Source organism: Oncorhynchus kisutch, linkage group LG18, assembly GCF_002021735.2.
Source record: "Oncorhynchus kisutch isolate 150728-3 linkage group LG18, Okis_V2, whole genome shotgun sequence".
Taxonomy (NCBI): Eukaryota; Metazoa; Chordata; class Actinopteri; order Salmoniformes; family Salmonidae; genus Oncorhynchus; species Oncorhynchus kisutch.
The window spans coordinates 69567187-69590131 of record NC_034191.2 but is presented as its reverse complement, the minus strand read 5'-3'; the positions used below and the strand labels follow the sequence as shown (position 1 = coordinate 69590131).

General features: G+C 43.2%; 1 protein-coding gene across 1 annotated transcript in view; it reads left to right on the top strand.

The window, feature by feature from the left end:
- The window catches only part of flt1 (fms related receptor tyrosine kinase 1), a 101048-nt gene that overhangs the window by 37009 nt on the left and 41094 nt on the right, over positions 1-22945 (top strand). The window contains 10 exon segments of the mRNA XM_031795304.1: positions 3087-3152; positions 3155-3220; positions 9945-9988; positions 9991-10051; positions 10226-10243; positions 10383-10493; positions 11892-11998; positions 12416-12535; positions 15686-15788; positions 16277-16328. Coding sequence (XP_031651164.1) covers positions 3087-3152; positions 3155-3220; positions 9945-9988; positions 9991-10051; positions 10226-10243; positions 10383-10493; positions 11892-11998; positions 12416-12535; positions 15686-15788; positions 16277-16328 — 748 coding nt within the window.

The following is a 22945-nucleotide window of genomic DNA, read 5'->3' as shown; positions in this document are numbered from 1 at the left end:
AGAGAGAGCGGAGAGAGAGAAGAGAGAGAGAGAGAGGAGAGGAGAGAGAAGAGAGCAGGAGAGAGAGAGAGAGAGAGAGAGAGAGGAGATAGAGAGAGAGAGAGAGAGAAGAGAGAGGAGGGAGAGAGGAGAGAGATGAGAGAGAGAGAGAGAGAGAGAGAGAGAGAGAGAGAGAGAGAGAGAGAGAGAGAGAGAGAGAGAGAGAGAGAGAGAGAGAGAGAGAAATGCTCTGGGATGCCCTACAGTTCTCTATTACTGGAAGATACTCTGGGACTGCTCATCAAACACCTACCATGTAGGAGTTACCCAGGACCCAGAGTCAATGACAGTCATATGTCATCTTATGTCATGTTATGTCATTTGTAAGGCGTTTCACTGTATATCAACCATTTGTCATCCAGAGTGAATTTATGTATTATACAGCAATTTATTGTGTGGAAAATAGTTTGTCTTTGCGTGTGATATATGAAGAATTTATTTCCAAAATGCTAAATATCAATTTTCTGAAATGTTGGTAAATTAGCTTTTATTGTTTAAAGTTATGAAAGAGATTGGTATATTTTTTCACTATCTAATCATGACATGGGGTTGTTCAATGAAAGACATGTATTTGTTTAAAATCTCTCACTTGATGGATTCATTTCAGAGAAAAATTGTTTACATTTTTTTTTGCAAAATGCTAATTATCCGCCTCACTCTCAGAGAAACAAGTAGTCCTGCTAGGTTTTACACATTCAAATGTAACAAATAACTACATTTTAAATAAAGAACTGTTCAAATGATACATTTGTGACATCAATATTTTTTTTAATGATTTAAAATGTTTTATAAATATAATTCAACACAGTAATATGAGATCTGTATGTAAAACATTTAACATTTTAGTCATTTAGCAGATGCTCTTATCCAGAGCGCCTTAGAGTTAGTGCATTCATCTTAAGATAGCTAGGTGAGACAACCACATATCACAGTCAAATTTACAGGATACAAACATTCCAGTTTAACAATTGATATATAAAGCGGTTTGCAAAAAAAAATGATACAATTCACATCTAAAATCTATGAATAAAAAAATCTGAAAACATTTCTATTTTACACACACATGAAGGTACCCATAAGCAATCATTTCTGATGAAAAAACACAAATGTGAATAATTGATGGATATAGTGTTTTGGAAATAAACTCTTCATATGCACAGGAAGCTGTTTTTATGGTTTGTTTGAGTGTCATAGTCGTGCATGTTGGCTTCCAAAACCCTTTTTGGTTCCATGTCGAAGACTTCTGGGTTTAATGTAAAACCCTCTGTGGAAAGGGTTCTACGTGGAACCCAAAAGTGTTCTACCTGAAACCAAAGGGGTTCTTTAAAGGGTTCTCCTATTGGAACAGCCAAAGAACCCTTTTAGGTTACATTTTTTTCTAAGAATGTAATGTGTGTTGATTTGTGTGTGTGTGTGTGTGTGTGTGTGTGTGTGTGTGTGTGTGTGTGTGTGTGTGTGTGTGTGTGTGTGTGTGTGTGTGTGTGTGTGTGTGTGTGTGTGTGTGTGTATGATGATGATGATGATGATGAGAGCAAGCGAGACTTCCACACTGAGTTTATTCATTCTACGGGTCTCTCCCTTTGTGATTCATTCCATGTATACAGATTTTCTATGAGTAATATATGAATCTAATATTTAATAATTTTATATGACTAACTTACTTATGATAATTGCCAATAATGGCCAAATTTGTATGAAAACTTGTAATATGTATTGTTTTAAATGTTATATTAAATGTATGTTTTTTACATTAAATGTTGCTTTAAATTGTGTGTTGCTTCCTACTTTTGGACGTTTCATGGTTTTTAGGTAGTAACTCATTTAGCAGGTTCTCTAAATGAAATACTGAGACAACATCATAGACAGGCCAACAGTCAGTCATCTCACCCTGGGAAGGCACACTGTGTGAATGTGTCTATGTATGAGTGTGTATGTGTATATGTGTGTGTTATGTCATCTAACTAAACTTGTCTGTGTCCACATATGTAGAACCATCTCTGTGTGTTTGTGTGTGTGTACGTGCAAGCGTGTGTGCACGTATGTGCATGTGTTTCCTGGGAGGCGTGGGAGAGTCGGCTGGCTGATGGGTGTATGTGTGTGTGAGTGTGTGTCAGGGCCCTTGGTGTCATGCACAGGGTGGGTCACCCCTACAGGACACGGGCACTCGCTATCTCTGCCAAGAGGAAGAGCAATCAGAAAGAGAGAGGGCTGAGAGGAGGATGGGAGAGATGAGAGGAGCCAACCAGGGAGGGGTACGGGATAGTCTGAGAACAGAGAGTGAGAGAGAGAGAGGGGGGGGGGGGGAGAGACACATAGAGAGAGAGAGAGACACAGAGAGAGAGAGAGAGAGAGAGAGAGAGAGAGGGAGAAGAGGGGAGGGGAGGGGAGGGGGCACTGGCCATGGGATAGAATCAGTTTGTGATCATTTGAGATTATGAAAGGTGTTGAAATATTGGTGTAGGAATATAAAAATCAGAGTTGCTCTGCAAGAAAAATCTCAAATGATCTACTTGAAGGCGCGCAATATCATTCAAAAGCAGGCAGAGAGATATTATAGAAAGGTAACAGTGTAGCCAGGAGTTTTTCATTACCCGGGAAAACCCCAGTGGTAATCCTCTTGGAATGTTTAAGAATAGAATGGACAATTCATGAATGGTGGGATGATTTTACGAATGGAGGGATGTTAGTTGACAATACCACCTCTACATCCTACAGTACAGAAATGAACAATGTCGGCAGAGAGTACATGTTGCTACAGACACTGACTCCATCGGGAAAGCAGTTGAGCAGTGAACAAGGGATGATGATGATGATGGTAGTACTGCTGATGTCATAATAAGGATGATGATGGTTAGGAGACAATAATCGGGATGATGATGACGATGATGGCCAAGATAAAGATGAAGATAGCGATTACAATAGTGATGATGAGTTCCGGTCTTCCTCCTGCAGCGCACAGCTGTGGAACAAACACACTCTCACACACACACCTGCCGTCTGGCTAGCCGTGACTTCACTGTGTCAACACAGCTGAGCCCTGTCCCTCTCTTACTCCTCCTCACTATGGAGCCTGGTGAGAGAGAGGGCCCCCAGCACGTCCACACAGAACCACATCCTACACACAGACAGGAAGTGCTCCAGGGGAAGAATAAGGTGAGCGCACCACCGGTGGAGTGGACAGGCTGAGACACAGAGGGAGGGACTGTGATGGATTACTAACACATACCCCAGAGAAACACGCATCACACTTACACAGCCATAATGGATTACACACACACACACACACACGCACGCACACACACACACACACACACACACACACACACACACACACACACACACACACACACACACACACACACACACACACACACACACACACACACACACACACATACACACACACACACACACACACACTCACACACACACAGAGAGAGAGAGACAGTGGCAAGAAAAAGTATGTGAACCCCTGTGAATTACCTGGATTTCTGCATAAATTGGTCATCAAATTTGATCTGATCTTCATCTAAGTCACAACAATAGACAAACAAGTGTGCTTAAACTAATAACACACAAATTATTGTATTTTTCTTGTCTATATTGAATACATAATTTAAACATTCACAGTGTAGGTGGGAAAAGTATGTGAACCCCTAGGCTAATGACTTCTCCAAAAGCTAATTGGAGTAAGGAGTCGGCTAACCTGCAGTCCAATCAATGAAACGAGATTGGAGATGTTGGTTAGGGCTGCCTTGTCCTATAAAAACACTCACAAAATGTAAGTTTACTATTCACAAGAAGCATTGCCTGATGTGAACCATGCCTCGAACAAGAGATCGCAGAAGATTAAGAATTGTTGACTTACATAAAGCTGGAAAGGGTTACAAAAGTATCTCTAAAAGCCTTGATGTTCATCAGTCCACGATAAGACAAATTGTCTATAAACTGAGAAAGTTCCGTACTGTTGCTACTCTCCCTAGGAGTGGCCGTCCTGCAAAGATGACTGCAAGAGCACAGTGCAGAATGCTCAATGAGGTTAAGAAGAATCCTAGAGTGTCAGCTAAAGACTAACAGAAATCTCTGGAACTTGCTAACATCTCTGTTGATGAGTCTACGATACGTAAAACACTAAATAAGAATGGTGTTCATAGGACACCACGGAAGAAGCCACTGCTGTCCAAAAAACATTGCTGCATGTCTAAAGTTTGTAAAAGAGCCCCTGGATGTTCTACAGCACTTCTGACAAACTATTCTGTGGACAGATGAAACTACAGTTGTGTTGTTTGGAAAGAACACACAACACTGTGTGTGGAGAAAAAAAGGCACAGCACACCAACATCAAAACCTCATCCCAAGGTTATTAGCTTAAGCAGACGGTTTGCCTATTGTTGTGACTTTAAATTGTGTGACCAATTTATGCAGAAATCCAGGTATTTCCAAAGGGTTCAGATACTTTTTCTTGCCACTGTTATCATATACAGTTGAAGTGGGAAGTTCACATAAATCAAATCAAATCAAATCTAATTTTATTTGTCACATACACATGGTTAGCAGATGTCAATGCGAGTGTAGCGAAATGCTTGTGCTTCTAGTTCCGACAATGCAGTAATAACCAACAAGTAATCTAGCTAACAATTCCAAAACTACTACCTTATAGACACAAGTGTAAGGGGATAAAGAATATGTACATAAAGATATATGAGTGAGTGATGGTACAGAGCGGCATAGGCAAGATACAGTAGATGGTATTGAGTGCAGTATATACATATGAGATGAGTATGTAAACAAAGTGGCATAGTTAAAGTGGCTAGTGATACATGTATTACATAAGGATGCAGTAGATGATATAGAGTACAGTATATACATATACATATGAGATGAATAATGTAATGTACACCTTAGCCAAATGCATTTAAACTCAGATTCTCACAATTCCTGACATTTAATCCATTTAAGTAAAAAGTAAAAATTCCCTGTCTTAGGTCAGTTAGGATCACCACTTTATTTTATGAATGTGAAATGTCAGAATAATAGCAGAGATAATTATTTATTTCATCACATTCCCAGTGGTCAGAAGTTTACATACACTCAATTAGTATTTGGTAGCATTGCCTTTAAATTGTTTAACTTGGGTCAAACATTTTGGGTTACCTTCCACAAGCTTCCCACAATAAGTTGGGTGAATTTTGGCCCATTCCTCTTGACAGAGCTGTAACTGAGTCAGGTTTGTAGGCCACCTTGCTCGCACATGCTTTTTCAGTTCTTGAGGTCAGGGCTTTGTGATGGCCACTCCAATACCTTGACTTTGTTGTCCTTAAGACATTTTTCAGCATCTTTGGAAATATGCTTGGGGTCATTGTTCATTTGGAAGACCCATTTGCAACCAAGCTTTAACTTCCTGACTGATGTCTTGAGATGTTGCTTCAATATATCCACATAATTTTCCTCCCTCATGATGTCATCTATTTTGTGAAGTGCACCAGTCCCTTCTGCAGCAATGCACCCCACAACATGATGCTGCCACCCCTGTGCTTCACGGTTGGGATGGTGTTCTTCGGCTTGCAAGCCTCACCCTTTTTCATCCAAACATAACAGTGGTTATTGCTAAACAGTTATATTTTTGTTTCATCAGACCAGAGGACATTTCTCCAAAAAGTACGATCTTTGTCCCATGTGCAGTTGCAAATTGTAGTCTGGCTTTTTTATGGCGGTTTTGGAGCAGTGGCTTCTTCCTTGCTGAGTGGCCTTTCAGGTTATGTCGATATAGGACTCATTTTACTGTGGATATAGATACTTTTGTACCTGTTTCCTCCAGCATCTTCACAAGGTCCTTTGCTGTTGTTCTGGGATTGATTTGCACTTTTCACACCAAAGTATGTTCATCTTTAGGAGACAGAACGCGTTTCCTTCCTGAGCGGTATGACGGCTGTGTGGTCCAAACTAAGAGAGTCGCGAGAGGGCACCACAACGCCTATTCCACCTCAGGAGACTGAAAAGACATGGTTCCCCAGATCCTCAAAAGGTTACACAGCTGCACCATCTTGAGTTTCCTGACCGGTTGCATCACAGCCTGGTATGGAAACTGCTTGGCATCCGGCCGTAAGGCGCTACAGAGGGTTGTGCGTAAATGTCAGTACATCACTGGGGCCAAGCTTCATGCCATTCAGGACCTCTATACCAGGCGGTGTCAGAGGAAGGCCCCAAAAATGGTCAAAGACTCCAGTCACCCAAGTCACAGACTGTTCTCTCTGCTACCGCATGGTACCAGAGCGCCAAGTCTAGGTCCAAAAGGCTCCTTAACAGCTTCTACCCCTAATCCATAAGACTGCTGAACAATTAATCAAATGGCCACCTGGACAATTTACATTGACCCCCTTCCCCCTTTGTTTTACACTGCTGCTACTCGCTGTTTATTATCTATGCAGAGTCACTTCACCCCTACTTACATGTAGAAATAACCTCAATTACTTTGACTAACATTGATTCGGAACCGGTACCCCTTGTATATAGCCTTGTTATTGTTATTTTATTGTGTTACTTTTTTACTTTAGTTTCTTTAGTAAAAACAACTGCATTGTTGGTTAAGGACTTGTAAGTAAGTATTTCACGGTAAGGTCTACTACACCTGTTGTATTCAGCACATGTGACAAATACAATTTGATTTGATTTGATGGATATCATATACCCAAAGATGCTACAACTCATTAATCTTTCTATCACACACATACACAAACTTAGTTAATTGAGTGTGTGTAGTGTGTTTAGCTGCACTGAGGTCTGGAGGTGGGCAGTAGTGCTGGCTCAGAGACATCTATTATCTCAATCGGCTGCTGGGAAATCTTACTGCTGCTATCGGTGGTAGCAGAGGTAGAGAGTGTGTGTGTGTGTGTGTGTGTGTGTGTGTGTGTGTGTGTGTGTGTGTGTGTGTGTGTGTGTGTGTGTGTGTGTGTGTGTGTGTGTGTGTGTGTGTGTGTGTGTGTGTGTGTGTGTGTGTGTGTGTGTGTGTGCATGGCCGTCTGTACGTGTGTGCGTGCTGGTGTTGTTGTGTGTGTGTGTGCGCGTGAGTGAATGTTGTCCGCTGTGTATTTGTATGTGTGTGTTTACCCCTGTGTGTGTTGTCCTCTGTGTATATGTGTGTGTTTACCCCTGTGTGTGTTGTCCGCTGTATATATGTGTGTGTTTGAGTGAAACAGGAACCTTGGGCTCTTATCGAGTCACTTCCCTGTGTGGGGTGCACTTCCCTGTGTGGAGTTCACTTCCCTGTGTGGGGTGCACTTCCCTGTGTGGGGTTCACTTCCCTGTGTGGGGTGCACTTCCCTGTGTGGGGTTCCCTGTGTGGGGTGCACTTCCCTGGGCCGCCAGGCCCCCTTTATTTGGAGAGAACTGGGGGTGTTGGAGACAGATGAACACTACCTGCCATCAGGAAAGTCTCGAGCCGTAATAAAAGGCCTTTTTACCTTATTCTTCAAAATACTTTTACCCACAATAGTTCTTCAACTTTGTCATCAAATGTTAAGAAAATGGTGGCTTGGTGGACTCAAGTTCGATTGAGGTCTAGTGAGATGGGCAGGAAGGTTTGTTGTGGTGTTACAAGGGTTTTCAGAGTTGTGTGATAGGGAGGTCTAGACCAAAGTGGCTTGAATAGGAACTGAATCTCTGCAGCCCTCCCTCCCTCCCTCTCTCCCTCCTCACCTCCCTGTCTCCCCCCTCCTTCTTTCTCTCCGACCTCCCTCTCTCAGATGTCCCAGGAGGCTTCGGTGTGAAACAGGAGGAGGAGCTAAGAGAGGGAGGAGACCTCACTTGCGTAGCCAATAAACAACTGTACACCAAGTTGTCATGGCAACTGGTGACTGACACAGCAGAGCCCTCTAACCTCTCACACGTGATTACTCTGATCATCATCATCATCAACATCAACATCAACATCACTATAACACATACACACATACACTGACAAACAGGGTCATAGACACACATACAATATCATTTCAACTCAGCAGAAAATACAACTGCTTGCCTATATGGCCCTTTCCATTGTATGGCGATAACACCAATCACCACCTGGTATGCACATAAACCCTCAAGTTCACACACAACGACACACACACACACACACACACACACACACACACACACACACACACACACACACACACACACACACACACACACACACACACACACACACACACACACACACACACACACACACAGTGTCAGATCAGTGCTTGGGAACTGGCTCCTGTAGTTTCCTGGGGCCCCTCCCTGCCTCAGTCTTTCTTTCACGTGGGAATGCTCCCTCGTCAGGAGGAAGAGGACACAATGGCACTTCCCACAATGCCACATTTACAGGCCGCTTCACAGGGCCAGAGGAACAATCAGCCAATCAGACACTGTCAGACCACGAACTCACAGACAATCATCAATTGTTGTCCAGGAGGAAGATATGGGAAACAACAGTCAGTCCCGCGTTACTTAAGTACCTTTTATTCATGTCTTTTACTGCTGCTGCTCACAATCAAATCCTGATGCGTACACTTCCTCTACAAGACCCCATGGGCTTTTTACTAGAGAGAGACAGAGAGAGAGAAGGAGAGAAAGAGAAAGAGATAATACAAAAGATAGGGGGGGAATAAGAAGGAGAGAGAGAGAGAATCAGAAGGAGAGAGAGAGAGAGAGAGAGAGAGAGAGAGAGAGAGAGAGAGAGAGAGAGAGAGAGAGAGAGAGAGAGAAAGAGAAAATAAGGAGCGAGAGAAAGAGTGAATAAGAAGGAGAGCGAGAGAGAGAGAAAAGGGAGAGAAAATGGAAAGAGGGGCGGGAATGTCCTTATTCTAGGTGGTGAGTAATGTTTAGTGGCCATTTATGACTAATGGTCAATGGTCTATTAACAGCTAATAACAGCCCTGATGATGAATGATACATTGTTTTGGTCAGTGGGAAAAGAGGTATTTTAAGGTTACTACTACAAACCCAAGAGGGACGCACGTCAGCTGATGTGAAGTTGAAGTTAAGGGCACACACACATACACTCACACAGAAATGTGTTACTAACACACACATTGTCATCAGAGCGTGGCAAGGGTCCAGAGACGAATGTCAAATATCCCTCCTTTCGATTGCAGGAAAAACGCCACTCATTCTATTCAGAGGACTACTGTATGATCTATTCAGAGGACTACTGTATGACCTATTCAGAGGACTACTGTATGATCTATTCAGAGGACTACTGTATGATCTATTCAGAGGACTACTGTATGATCTATTCAGAGGACTACTGTATGATCTATTCAGAGGACTACTGTATGATCTATTCAGAGGACTACTGTATGACCTATTCAGAGGACTACTGTATGATCTATTCAGAGGACTACTGTATGACCTATTCAGAGGACTACTGTATGATCTATTCAGAGGACTACTGTATGATCTATTCAGAGAACTACTGTATGATCTATTCAGAGGACTACTGTATGATCTATTCAGAGGACTACTGTATGATCTATTCAGAGGACTACTGTATGACCTATTCAGAGGACTACTGTATGATCTATTCAGAGGACTACTGTATGATCTATTCAGAGGACTACTGTATGATCTATTCAGAGGACTACTGTATGATCTATTCAGAGGCCTACTGTATGACTTATGAATGTGGTGCAGTGATGACCTCTTTTCTCATGGACCTTGGCCATTGGGTTATTAACAACACACACACGCACACACACCTCCACACCTCCACACTCACTCACTCACTCACTCAATCACTCACTCACTCACACACACACACACACACACACACACACCTCCACATAAACACACACACACACGCACACACACACACACACACACACACTCATTGTGTGTGTTCCCCCACAGTACTGAAGACTCCAGTGCTGTTACAGACTCTGCCAGTGGTTCAGTGACACTCAGCTGCCTCGCCCACGGCGTGTGCCACACCCCCTCATCACATGGTACAAGGATCAACACTCTCTTCTGCAGGACTCAGGTAAGATACACAGTGCTCAGGTAAGATACACAGTGCTCAGGTAAGATACACAGTGCTCAGGTAAGATACACAGTGCTCAGGTAAGATACACAGTGCTCAGGTAAGATACACAGTGCTCAGGTAAGATGCACAGTGCTCAGGTAAGATACACAGTGCTCAGGTAAGATACACCGTGCTTTTTACTATTCAGTGAAAGTTGGGTTCCTTCTGACTCCTCTTCATCTGTACTGCCTGAATGAAAAGGAGATGGAATCCTCTTCAGACTATAGAGATTGACCTCTGAAGTTAGTGTTGTAAAATGACTGTGACATGTTCTGTTTCTCATGAGCAGGAGGCGGGACCCTCCACATTGACCGAATCACAGTGAAGGAACAGGGTCTGTACACCAGCCAGGCCACCAATGAGAGAGTCTCTGCTGTGGGCTCCACCTACATCTGGGTTCACAGTAAGGATCCACTAACCAATAATAACTCTGGAATACATTAAACTCTCTCTCTTCTCTCTTTCTATAACCATCCAAGTTGTGTTTCTTCCATATAAGGGCATTTTTATGTCTGTGGACACATTGTTGTGATACCTACCATTAGATTATTAAATGTATACATATTGCAGTAATTTATTATAACAAGATACAGTATGAAGACAACGCTGCATACTGTTTACTTGGTCTTAGTCTTGATAGATTTTCCCAGAACACATTTTGAAGGTTTATATCACAGTTCTGTTCCTCATTTAGAGAGCCTTGGTCCCTCCCTTTCCAGTATAGGCTAGTCCTCTGTGTCATCACGCCCCGTTTGGAGGGCTCTTCCCTGGGCAGCAGCAGCGGATGCTCCCTAGCCTGACCATGGAGAGGAGTGGCTGAGTGTTGTTGTGTTCTGATAAGTCAGGAAGGAAGCTGTCTCCCTTTTTGATTTCCTTTCGGAAGCGCCCCACTCTGCTGCCCTGTCAACTGAGGCTATTTCTATATCTTCAGAAGCCCTACTCTGCTGCCCTGTCAACTGAGGCTATTTCTATATCTTCAGAAGCCATACTCTGCTGCCCTGTCAACTGAGGCTATTTCTATATCTTCAGAAGCCCGACTCTGCTGCCCTGTCAACTGAGGCTATTTCTATATCTTCAGAAGCCCTACTCTGCTGCCCCGTAAACTGAGGCTATTTCTATATCTTCAGAAGCCCTACTCTGCTGCCCTGTCAACTGAGACTATTTCTATATCTTCAGAAGCCCTACTCTGCTGCCCTGTCAACTGAGGCTATTTCTATATCTTCAGAAGCCCTACTCTGCTGCCCCGTCAACTGAGGCTATTTCTATATCTTCAGAAGCCTCACTCTGCTGCCCTGTCAACTGAGGCTATTTCTATATCTTCAGAAGCCTCACTCTGCTGCCCTGTCAACTGAGGCTATTTCTATATCTTCAGAAGCCTCACTCTGCTGCCCCGTCAACTGAGGCTATTTCTATATCTTCAGAAACACTTCTGGCTGCCCTGTAAACTTGGATAATTTCTATATCTTCAGAAGCCCCACTCTGATGCCCTGTAAATTTGGGCTATCCTCTCTCTCTCTCTCTCTCTCTCTCTCTCTCTCTCTCTCTCTCTCTCTCTCTCTCTCTCTCTCTCACACACACACTTTCTCTCTCTCTCTATCTCTCTCTCTTTCTCTCTCTCTTTCTCTCTCTCACTTTCTCTCTCTTTCTTTCACTATCTTTCTGTCTCTCTCTCTCTCTCTTTCTCTCTCTCTCTCTCTCTCTCTCTCTTTCTCTCTCATTTTCTCTCTCTTTCTCTCACTATCTTTCTGTCTCTCTCTCTCTTTCTCTCTCTCTCCCTCTCTCTCTTTCTGTCTGTGTGTAGACTCGTCAGAGGGCCTGTCTCTGGAGATCCTTACTCTCACCTGTACCTGTCTGGTGGCCACTCTCTTCTGGCTGCTGCTTACTCTCTTCATACGTAAACTAAAACAGGTGATCACTCTCTTCATACGTAAACTAAAACAGGTGATCACTCTCTTCATATGTAAACTAAAACAGGTGATCAATCTCTTCATACGTAAACTAAAACAGGTGATCACTCTCTTCATATGTAAACTAAAACAGGTGATCACTCTCTTCCTACATAAACTCAAACAGGTGATCAATCTCTTCATACGTAAACTAAAACAGGTGATCACTCTCTTCATATGTAAACTAAAACAGGTGATCACTCTCTTCCTACATAAACTCAAACAGGTGATCACTCTCTTCATATGTAAACTCAAACAGGTGATCACTCTCTTCATATGTAAACTCAAACAGATGAGACAAATGGAGCAGACTAGAGTGTATATAATTGCATAAATATCTTATTTTTGATAATACCATATAAATCCATTTCTCTCTCAGGCAAAGGCAGAGTACCTGTCAATCATCCTGGACCTGGACAAGGGGCCTCCGGAGGAGCAGTGTGATAGACTACAGTACGACCCCAGCCAATGGGAGTTCCCAGAGACTGCCTCGAACTGGGTATACCTTTACACCATTGGTTACTGACCCAGTACACTGTGTAGTGATTGGTTACAGACATTCTAGGAACTCCCTGTGTATAAACTTCGGAAAGAGGAGATGATTACAGTTTTTCTCAGTCACTTTGGTGCATTTCTTAGATCAAAAGTGCAATTCTTGATACTACTTGTACAAATTCCAAATCATCTAGTCACTTGTGCACATTATTAAAGCAATTTCTTATTCCTTTGAACAAATTGCAATTGATAATGTACAAGTGTCAGCTTTTTTCCACATTATCAATTGCTCATATCATGTTGATCAAAATATAGTAGTTGGTTCTCTGTTGAATAGTCTTACCCCTCAAAACATCTAGGCATTAGTTCCTTGCATAAGCCATTACATGCAAAATTGTTGAACTATTTGTCATAAACTGTCAAGCATAGTTTTACACATTTCTATTAGACCTTTTGTACAAAAACGTGAATTTGACCCTCACTCATGAAGGAACGTAAAGTGTTAGTTCAACCAACAATCAACCAGTTGTCTAAATTGCTCAAAGGTGCATCTCATGAAGAATCAATTGGCAAGCATATATAGACAGACCACAACACAGAGTTGCAATTTTCCAATAATGGATGGACCAGGAAACGAACAGGGTCAACAGCCAAGAGGAGGAAGAAGAGGAACAAGGATGCGTGGTGGAAGGCAAACAGAGGAAGAGGCAGAAGAGGACATAGGCGCATATCTGATGACATAAGGGCCACTATTGTAGACCATGTTGTCAATCATGGCCTTACAATGGCTGAGGCGGGTCGAAGGGTGCAGCTGAATATTGGGAGATCAACCGTGTCCTCAATAGTTAAAACGTTTTGAAGAGAGAACAGGTATGTCCACCAATGTACAGTGCACTGTTACTGTATATAAGCAGTTTACTGTATACTTCCTACAATGCTTCATATTATAGTAGTCCACTTGTATTTCACAGCATACAGAAATATACTCTATACAGATACATACTGCACCTTACATGCACCCACCTGTATGTTTTACAGTAAAATGTGTGTTCGCATAGTTTTTGTCTATGTGAAAGTGTGCGATGCATCACTGCATTTTTCCCCACATAGGACTGCAAGATTACCTCAAACCGGTGGCAGAGGACGCCTTTTCACACCTCAACAGGAGGAGGCTATTTGCACCATGGTCCGAGCAAACAATGCCATGAGACTCAGGGAAATACAAAGGACCATTATAGAAGACAACGATGTCTTTGAAAACATCCATACGGTTAGCATCTCAACCATCGACAGGGTGCTGCATAGAAACCAGATGAGTATGAAACAGCTGTACCGTGTACCATTCCAAAGGAATGAGGACAGAGTTAAGGAGCTACGGTACCAGTATGTACAGGTAAAACATATGTAACTACTTTACAGCAACATTTTATAGTGATACATAGTACAGTAAGCATAAACTGCACACATTTCCATTGCTGTGGAAGGAACATGCAATATATGTACATTTTATGTCACTCTTCCTTACCAAAACAAATTCAACTGTGTGTTCTGGGATATAGCGTATAATGGAGTTGGAATCAAGTGAACCCTCTCACAACTTTGTATACGTGGATGAGGCTGGCTTCAACCTGACCAAATGCAGAAGGCGGGGTCAGAATATCATCGGTCACAGAGCTACTGTGGATTTGCCAGGCCAACGGGGAGGAAATATCACCATGTGTGCTGCTATTTCGGAGCATGGTGTCCTAACCCATATCCCCCTTATAGGGCCATACAACACCCAGCATCTACTCAACTTTTTAGAGACTCTCTACAGGGCTCTCATCCCTGATGATGAGAGGGGTCTGTTTAGAGAGGATTTGCCAAACTAGGTGGTCATTTGTGATAATGTGAGTTTCCATCGATCAAACATCATAAGGCAATGGTTTGTGACCCACCCGAGGATGCGAATAGAATTCCTCCCACCTTATTCACCATTCCTTAACCCAATTGAGGAGTTCTTTTCAGCATGGAGGTGGAAGGTGTACAATCGTCAGCCACACACACAGATGACCCTGCTGGCTGCAATGGATGCAGCATGTGAGGACATCACAGTAGACGCCTGCAGAGGATGGATAAGGCATTCCAAAAGATTCTTTCCACGTTGCATTGGAAGGGAAAATATCCTGTGTGATGTGGAAGAGAATATGTGGGCCGACAGACAGGAACGTCTGGATGTGTAGAGACAGCACAACAGTGCTGCGGTCAAAGTTGTGTCTTAGGGGTGGTTTCCTGTGTTTCTTTCTAATTTAGTTGTTTTCCCTTTGTGCCCCTTGGGTTGTCCAGTCTCTTTCAATCAATAACCCACATACAGTAATATGTAAATAGTACTGTTGAAATTGATATATGCCATAGAAGTGCAGCCTTGTGATTTTCAATACAGTAACTGTCATCCAAACTGTAGCCTAAGTTTACATCAGGTAATACTGTCAAAGTACACAGTTACATTGACAACATGCCTAAACATTTTGACGACCTTGTTCGTGAACAATGACACACTGACTTATCATTCTGATGACACTGACATGATCATTGGCATGAATATTTACTTTTGAGAGACGTACTAAGGATTTTTAGTGACTGACTAGCTTTAGAAACATATCTATTGTATATTGCAGTTTGTACAAATTGTTCTGAGAAATGCATTTATTATTTTTCACATTATTTTTCACATAGGAATGATGTGAAAAATGCACCAAAGCGACTGAGAAAAACTGTAAGATTGAAGATAGATAAGATCACTTTCTCATCTGCCTCAGAGATGACTAGGAGTGTCCCATGTAATCAGCATTATCTGTGTTGTGCTAATCATGTCTGTCAAGGGTGGGAGCTGTGTTTACTGTAGCTAATCAGGTCTGGCTTGGGTGTGATCTGAGTTTGACTCATTGGGCTTGTTGGATATACAGATAATGTAGTTTTAATAAAGTCTTGTTGAATTTCAACTTAACTTTATAACATCTAGGTGGTTCCCACCTAAAGCCTTCTGAACTTTCTCATGACCGTAAAGATTTAACAAAACATTGACTCTGACAGACTGCCACCGCCCAGTGTTAAACCACAACACACCTTAGCTAAGGAGATTGTGTTCTGATTCTGTCTCTGTGTCCTTCCAGAGGAACCCCTGGACCATGAGGCCTTTGGGAAGGTCATGCAGGTGTCTGCCTTTGGCATCTACAACTCTACAGGCTGCAGAACTGTGCCTGTCAAGATGCTCAAAGGTACCTGCTTCCTTATGTTCATAAAGGTACCTGCTTCCTTATGTTCATAAAGGTACCTGCTTCTTATGTTCATAAAGGTACCTGCTTCCTTATGGTCATAAAGGTACCTGCTTCCTTATGTTCATAAAGGTACCTGCTTCTTATGTTCATAAAGGTACATGCTTCCTTATGTTCATAAAGGTACCTGCTACCTTATGTTCATAAAGGTACCTGCTACCTTATGTTCATAAAGGTACCTGCTTCCTTATGTTCATAAAGGTACCTGCTTCCTTATGTTCATAAAGGTACCTGCTTCTTATGTTCATAAAGGTACATGCTTCCTTATGTTCATTATACCTCAGTCATGATATCTAAGAACAAATGAGGACCGTTCAGAATAGAGTAGAGTAATACAAAAGGGAATAGAATATAACATGACTGTACTTTACTACCATAATGACAGGCATGTGCTGTATTTATAATGTGCTGTCCTGACTGCTGTCCACCAGAGGGGGCTACTCACAGTGAGCACAAGGCTCTGATGAATGTGGTCAAGCTGCTGTGAGCCTGCACCAAGGCCCAGCCACCCGAACCATGGATTGTTGCTATTGGCCCTTTTCCATCACTCAGACGCGGGCAGTATAGGAGCAACATGGCAAAAACTGTAAGACGGGCCAATAGCTTCTGCCCCCAGACCATCAGGCTTCTGAACTGCCACCACTAGTCAACTACCTGCCCCCCCCCCCCAACAGACATTTACCCTGCCCCCACCCCAATGGGCATTTATTGTTGCCACATATTGTTATTTCTATTTTTATCGTTATCTATTTGTATAATTTGTATTGTTTTATTTCACTTTCCCCTGCATGTTGGTGCTCAAAAGTGTCACTGTACCCTGTAATTACATCTGCAACCCTGTACATGTGACTATTAAACTCTCTAATTGAATCTAATAATCTAGAGGTCTGTAAGAAAAGGCTGTGAGTATCCGTCTGGCTGCCTGTCTGTCTGAACACACTGTTGAGCAGGAACACGTCTCTCTTGCTTTTCAGGTAGGTGGAGAGGTTTCCGTGCCTACAGTCCTCCACTATGACCATCAGAGGCCCTGCCTTGGGGGTCCCTGATGATCTTCCTGGCCTTCCTGCGACACCTGGTGTTGTAGGTGTCCTGGAGGGCGAGCAGTGTGCACCTAATGGTGTCTTGGAGGGCGAGCAGTGTGCACCTAATGGTGTCCTGGAGGGCAAGCAGTGTGCACCTAATGGTGTCCTGGAGGGCAAGCAGTGTGCACCTAATGGTGTCCTGGAGGGCAAGCAGTGTGCACCTAATGGTGTCCTGGAGGGCGAGCATTGTGCACCTAATGGTGTCCTGGAGGGCAAGCAGTGTGCACCTAATGGTGCGTTGGGCTGAGCGTACCACTGTCTATAGTGCCTTGCGGTCCGGGGTGCTGGAGTTGCTGTACCAGGATGTGATGCAGCCCGGCAGTATCCCCTCGGGGACAGGCCGAATTTCTTCAGCATTCTGAAGTTGAACAGTCACTGTCGAGCCATCTTCACGGCGGTGTCTGTGTGGTTTGACCATCTGAGCTCTTCAGAGATGTGTACTCCGATTATGTTTTTGACCGTCTCCACGGTGGCCCCATTGAGGTTCAGGGTGTGTCCAGCCTGGTTCCTCCTGAAGTCCACAATCAGCTCCTTTGTTTTTCTGACATTGAGGGAGAGGTTGTTTACCTGACACCACACCATCATAGTGCCTACCTCCTCCGTGTAGGCCGTCTTGTCGTTGTTGGTAATCAGGCCTAATACTGTCGTGTCGTTTAGCGAATTTGATGATGTAGTTGGAACTGTGTGAGGCTACGCTATCGTAGGTATACAGGGAGTATAGGCAGGAACTGCGGATGCACTCTTGTGGGGCCCCCGTGTTGAGAATCAATGTCGATGAGGAAATGTTATCAGTGTGGAGGAGGTAATGTTGCCTACCTTCATCACCATCAGGAAGTCCAGGACTCAGTTGCACAGGGCTTTGGGTAAATCAGTGTTTCCCCTAGGATTTTTTTCAGCAGTGGTGGAACGGGTAATGACATTGCTACTAGCGTTAGCGCAATGACATGCTAGCAGTGCCATAGACTTCCAGTCATTGAACCAAAGTAGGCAACAATTTTACATGAATATAGGGGAAACACTTGGAAACACAGGTCTCCATTGATAAGACATCCTGTCTACACTGAGTATACCAAAAATTAGGAACACCTTCCTACTATTGAGTTGCGCCTCCCCACCCCCACCCTTTTGCCCTCAGAACAGCCTCAAATGATCGGGGCATGGTCCGAACAGGGTGTCAAATACGCTCCACAGGGATGCTGGCCGTTGTTGCTTCCCAAAGTTGTGTCAAATTGGCTGAATGGCCTTTGGGTGGTGGACCTTTCTTGATACACATGGGAAACTGTTGAGTGTGAAAAACCATCAGCATTGCAGTGCTTGACACAAACCGGTACGCCTGGCACCTACTATCAAATCAAATCAAATGTTATTTGTCACATACACATGGTTAGCAGATGTTAATGCGAGTGTAGCGAAATGCTTGTGCTTCTAGTTCCGACAATGCAGTAATAACCAACGAGTAATTTAACCTAACAATTTCACAACAACTACCTTATACACACAAGTGTAAAGGGATGAAGATATATGAATGAGTGATGGTACAGAACGGCATAGGCAAGATGCAGTAGATGGTATCAAGTACAGTATACAGTGTATGTGTATATATATATATATATATATATATATATATATATATATATATATATATGAGATGAGTAATGTAGGGTATGTAAACATTATATTAAGTGGCATTGTTTAAAGTGGCTAGTGATAAATTTTTACATAAATTTTTCCAATATTAAAGTGGCTGGAGTTGAGTCAGTGTCAGTGTCAGTGTGTTGGCAGCAGCCACTCAATGTTAGTGGTGGCTGTTTAACAGTCTGATGGCCTTGAGATAGAAGCTGTTTTTCAGTCTCTCGGTCCCTGCTTTGATGCACCTGAACTGACCTCGCCTTCTGGATGATAGCGGGGTGAACAGGCAGTGGCTCAGGTGGTTGTTGTCCTTGATGATCTTTATGGCCTTCCTGTAACATCGGGTGGTGTAGGTGTCCTAGAGAGCAGGTAGTTTGCCCTCTGTGATTCATTGTGCAGACCTCACTACCCTCTGGAGAGCCTTACGGTTGTGGGCGGAGCAGTTGCCGTAGCAGGCGGTGATACAGCCCGACAGGATGCTCTCGATTGTGCATCTGTAAAAGTTTGAGTGCTTTTGGTGACAAGCCGAATTTCTTCAGCCTCCTGAGGTTGAAGAGGCACTGCTGCGCCTTCTTCTCCACACTGTCTGTGTGGGTGGAGCAATTCAGTTTGTCCGTGATGTGTACGCCGAGGAACATAAAACTTACTACCCTCTCCACTACTGTCCCGTCGATGTGGATAGGGGGGTGCTCCCTCTGCTGTTTCCTGAAGTCCACGATCATCTCCTTTGTTTTGTTGACGTGGAGTGTGAGGTTATTTTCCTGACACCACACTCCAAGGGCCCTCACCTCCTCCCTGTAGGCTCGTCATTGTTGGTAAGCTCTTTGTCTAATCCGAAGGTGAGTGATCGATGTCCTGATATCCAAAAGCTCTTTGTCTAATCCGAAGGTGAGTGATCGATGTCCTGATATCCAAAAACTCTTTGTCTAATCCGAAGGTGAGTTATCGATGTCCTGATATCCAGAAGCTCTTTGTCTAATCCGAAGGTGAGTGATCGATGTCCTGATATCCAGAAGCTCTTTGTCTAATCCGAAGGTGAGTTATCGATGTCCTGATATCCAAAAGCTCTTTGTCTAATCCGAAGGTGAGTGATCGATGTCCTGATATCCAGAAGCTCTTTGTCTAATCCGAAGGTGAGTTATCGATGTCCTGATATCCAAAAGCTCTTTGTCTAATCCGAAGGTGAGTTATCGATGTCCTGATATCCAAAAGCTCTTTGTCTAATCCGAAGATGAGTTATCGATGTCCTGATATCCAAAAACTCTTTGTCTAATCCGAAGGTGAGTTATCGATGTCCTGATATCCAGAAGCTCTTTGTCTAATCCGAAGGTGAGTTATCGATGTCCTGATATCCAAAAGCTCTTTGTCTAATCCGAAGGTGAGTTATCGATGTCCTGATATCCAAAAACTCTTTGTCTAATCCGAAGGTGAGTTATCGATGTCCTGATATCCAGAAGCTCTTTGTCTAATCCGAAGGTGAGTTATCGATGTCCTGATATCCAAAAACTCTTTGTCTAATCCGAAGGTGAGTTATCGATGTCCTGATATCCAAAAACTCTTTGTCTAATCCGAAGGTGAGTTATCGATGTCCTGATATCCAAAAGCTCTTTGTCTAATCCGAAGGTGAGTTATCGATGTCCTGATATCCAGAAGCTCTTTGTCTAATCCGAAGGTGAGTTATCGATATCCTGATATCCAAAAGCTCTTTGTCTAATCCGAAGGTGAGTTATCGATGTCCTGATATCCAGAAGCTCTTTGTCTAATCTGAAGGTGAGTTATCGATGTCCTGATATCCAGAAGCTCTTTGTCTAATCCGAAGGTGAGTTATCGATGTCCTGATATCCAGAAGCTCTTTGTCTAATCTGAAGGTGAGTTATCGATGTCCTGATATCCAGAAGCTCTTTGTCTAATCCGAAGGTGAGTTATCGATGTCCTGATATCCAGAAGCTTTTTTTGCCGTAAAATACGGTTGCTACTCATTATGTGCAAAATTGGTTACAAATAAATCCACTTCCGGCACCATTCTTTAACCTGTCTCCTCCCCTTCATGTACACTGATTGAAGTGGATTTAACAAGTGATATCAATAAGGGGTCATAGCTTTCAGCTGGATTCACCTGGTCAGTTTGTAATGGAAAGAGCAGGTTTTCCTAATGTTTTGTACACTCACCACACAGACAGTGTGGTGAAGAAGACGCAACAGTGCCTCTTCAACCTCAGGAGGCTGAAGAAATTTGTCTTGGCACCTAAAACGCTCACAAACTTTTACAGATGCACAATTTAGAGCATCCTATCGGTCTGTATCACAGCCTGGTAAGGCAACGGCACCGCCCACAACTGCAGGGCTCTCCAGAGGGTGGTGCGGTCTGCCCAACGCATCACCGGGGCAAACTACCTGCCCTCCAGGACACCTACACCACCCGATGTCACAGGAAGGCCTAAAAGATCATCAAGGACAACAACCACCCGAGCCACTGCCTGTTCACCCCGCTATCATCCATTAGGCAAGGTGCATCAAAGCTGGGACCGAGAGACTGAAAAACAGCTTCTATCTCAAGGCCATCAGACTGTTAAATAGCCACCACTAGGCAGCTTCTACCAAGTTATGTAGCCCTGCACCTTAGATGCTGCTGCACTATATACATAGACTTGAAATCACTGGCCACTTAATAATGGAACACTAGTCACTTCAATAATGTTTATGTATTTTTGCTTTGCTCATCTCATATGTATATACTGTATTCTATTCTACTGTATTTTAGTCAATGGCACTCTGACATTGCTCATCCTAATATTTATATATTCCCTTATTCCATTATTTGACTTTTAGGTTCTATGTATTGCAGGTATTGTTGTGAATTGTTAGATACTACTGCACTGTTGGAGCTGGAAACACAAGCATTTCGCTACACCCGCGATAACATCTGCTAAACATGTGTATGTGACAAATAAAATGTGGATTTTTATTCATGTGGTCCTTCTATGTCATGGAAAGAGCAGGTGTTCTTAATGTTTTGAATAATCAGTGACTATGTCTATGCTGTGCATCAAGAAGGTGTCAGTGAAACACTAACAGACCTATCTCACAGCCAACTCTTATTTCCTCTTATGGATCTACAAAATTAACCTCAAGCACGCAAACACATAGACTCACTTCTGCAATCAATTTATGTTCTGTGGTATTATCTATAATAAGAGCAAGAGTGACATTATCCTCAAATCTGTAGTTCTGGTTATCTAGTTCTCTATGATTCATGTAAACACTCACAGTGCATGTTTTTAGAATCAGCTCAGTTCCATATCTGTAGATATACCTCATAGAGAGACTTGGCTTGAGTATAACTGGTGTGTGTTTGTCTGTAGTTACAGCACCATGTTGGCATGCTGGGAGGCTAACCCCTCAGCCCATCCCACCTTCACTGGCTTACTGGAATCACTGGGAGATCTGCTGGAGGCACGGGCTCAACAGGTAACAAACACATGAATGCACACACCCAGCTGTTTGTGTGTGATAAGGATGGGAAGGACTACATTTCAGTGTACACACAGACTCACCAGTCTGGGCTAAGACAGTAGGTAGAGTCCAATGGGTTGTAATTGGTCATGTTTTCATAGTGTGGTTTGTCTGTTCTAGCTACATGAACACCAGGAGCACAGCAACACTCAGGACCTTTGAGGAGCTGCCATGAAAGAGCCTGCCTGGCCCTGACGTGAGGACAAACACACCTGCCTGACCACTCCCTCTAACTACTCTATCAGTCCTTTACCCTCTCTCTAACTACTCTATCAGTCCTTTACCCCTCTCTCTAACTACTCTATCAGTCCTTTACCCCTCTCTCTAACTACTCCATCAGTCCTTTAGCATCCCTCTAACTACTCTATCAGTCCTTCATCCCTCTCTCTAACTACTCTATCAGTCCCTTACCCCTCTCTCTAACTACTCTATCAGTCCTTCATCCCTCTCTCTAACTACTCCATCAGTCCTTTACCCCTCCCTCTAACTACTCCATCAGTCCTTTCCTCGTCCCTCTAACTACTCCATCAGTCCTTTCCTCGTCCCTCTAACTACTCCATCAGTCCTTTACCATCCCTCTAAATACTCTATCACTCCTTTACCCTGCCACTTATCTCACCATCATTCCATTTTCCCTGTCTATATCACTCCATCATTCCATTTTCCCTGTCTATATCACTCCATTCCCTTTTCCCTGTCTATATCACTCCATTCCCTTTTCCCTGTCTATATCACTCCATCATTCCCTTTTCCCTGTCTATATCACTCCATCATTCCCTGTCTATATCACTCCATCATTCCCTGATGATGACCATGATGTTCCTACACACTTGTATGCTGGAAGAATGTATTCATTGGAAACTATGGATTAGTGTT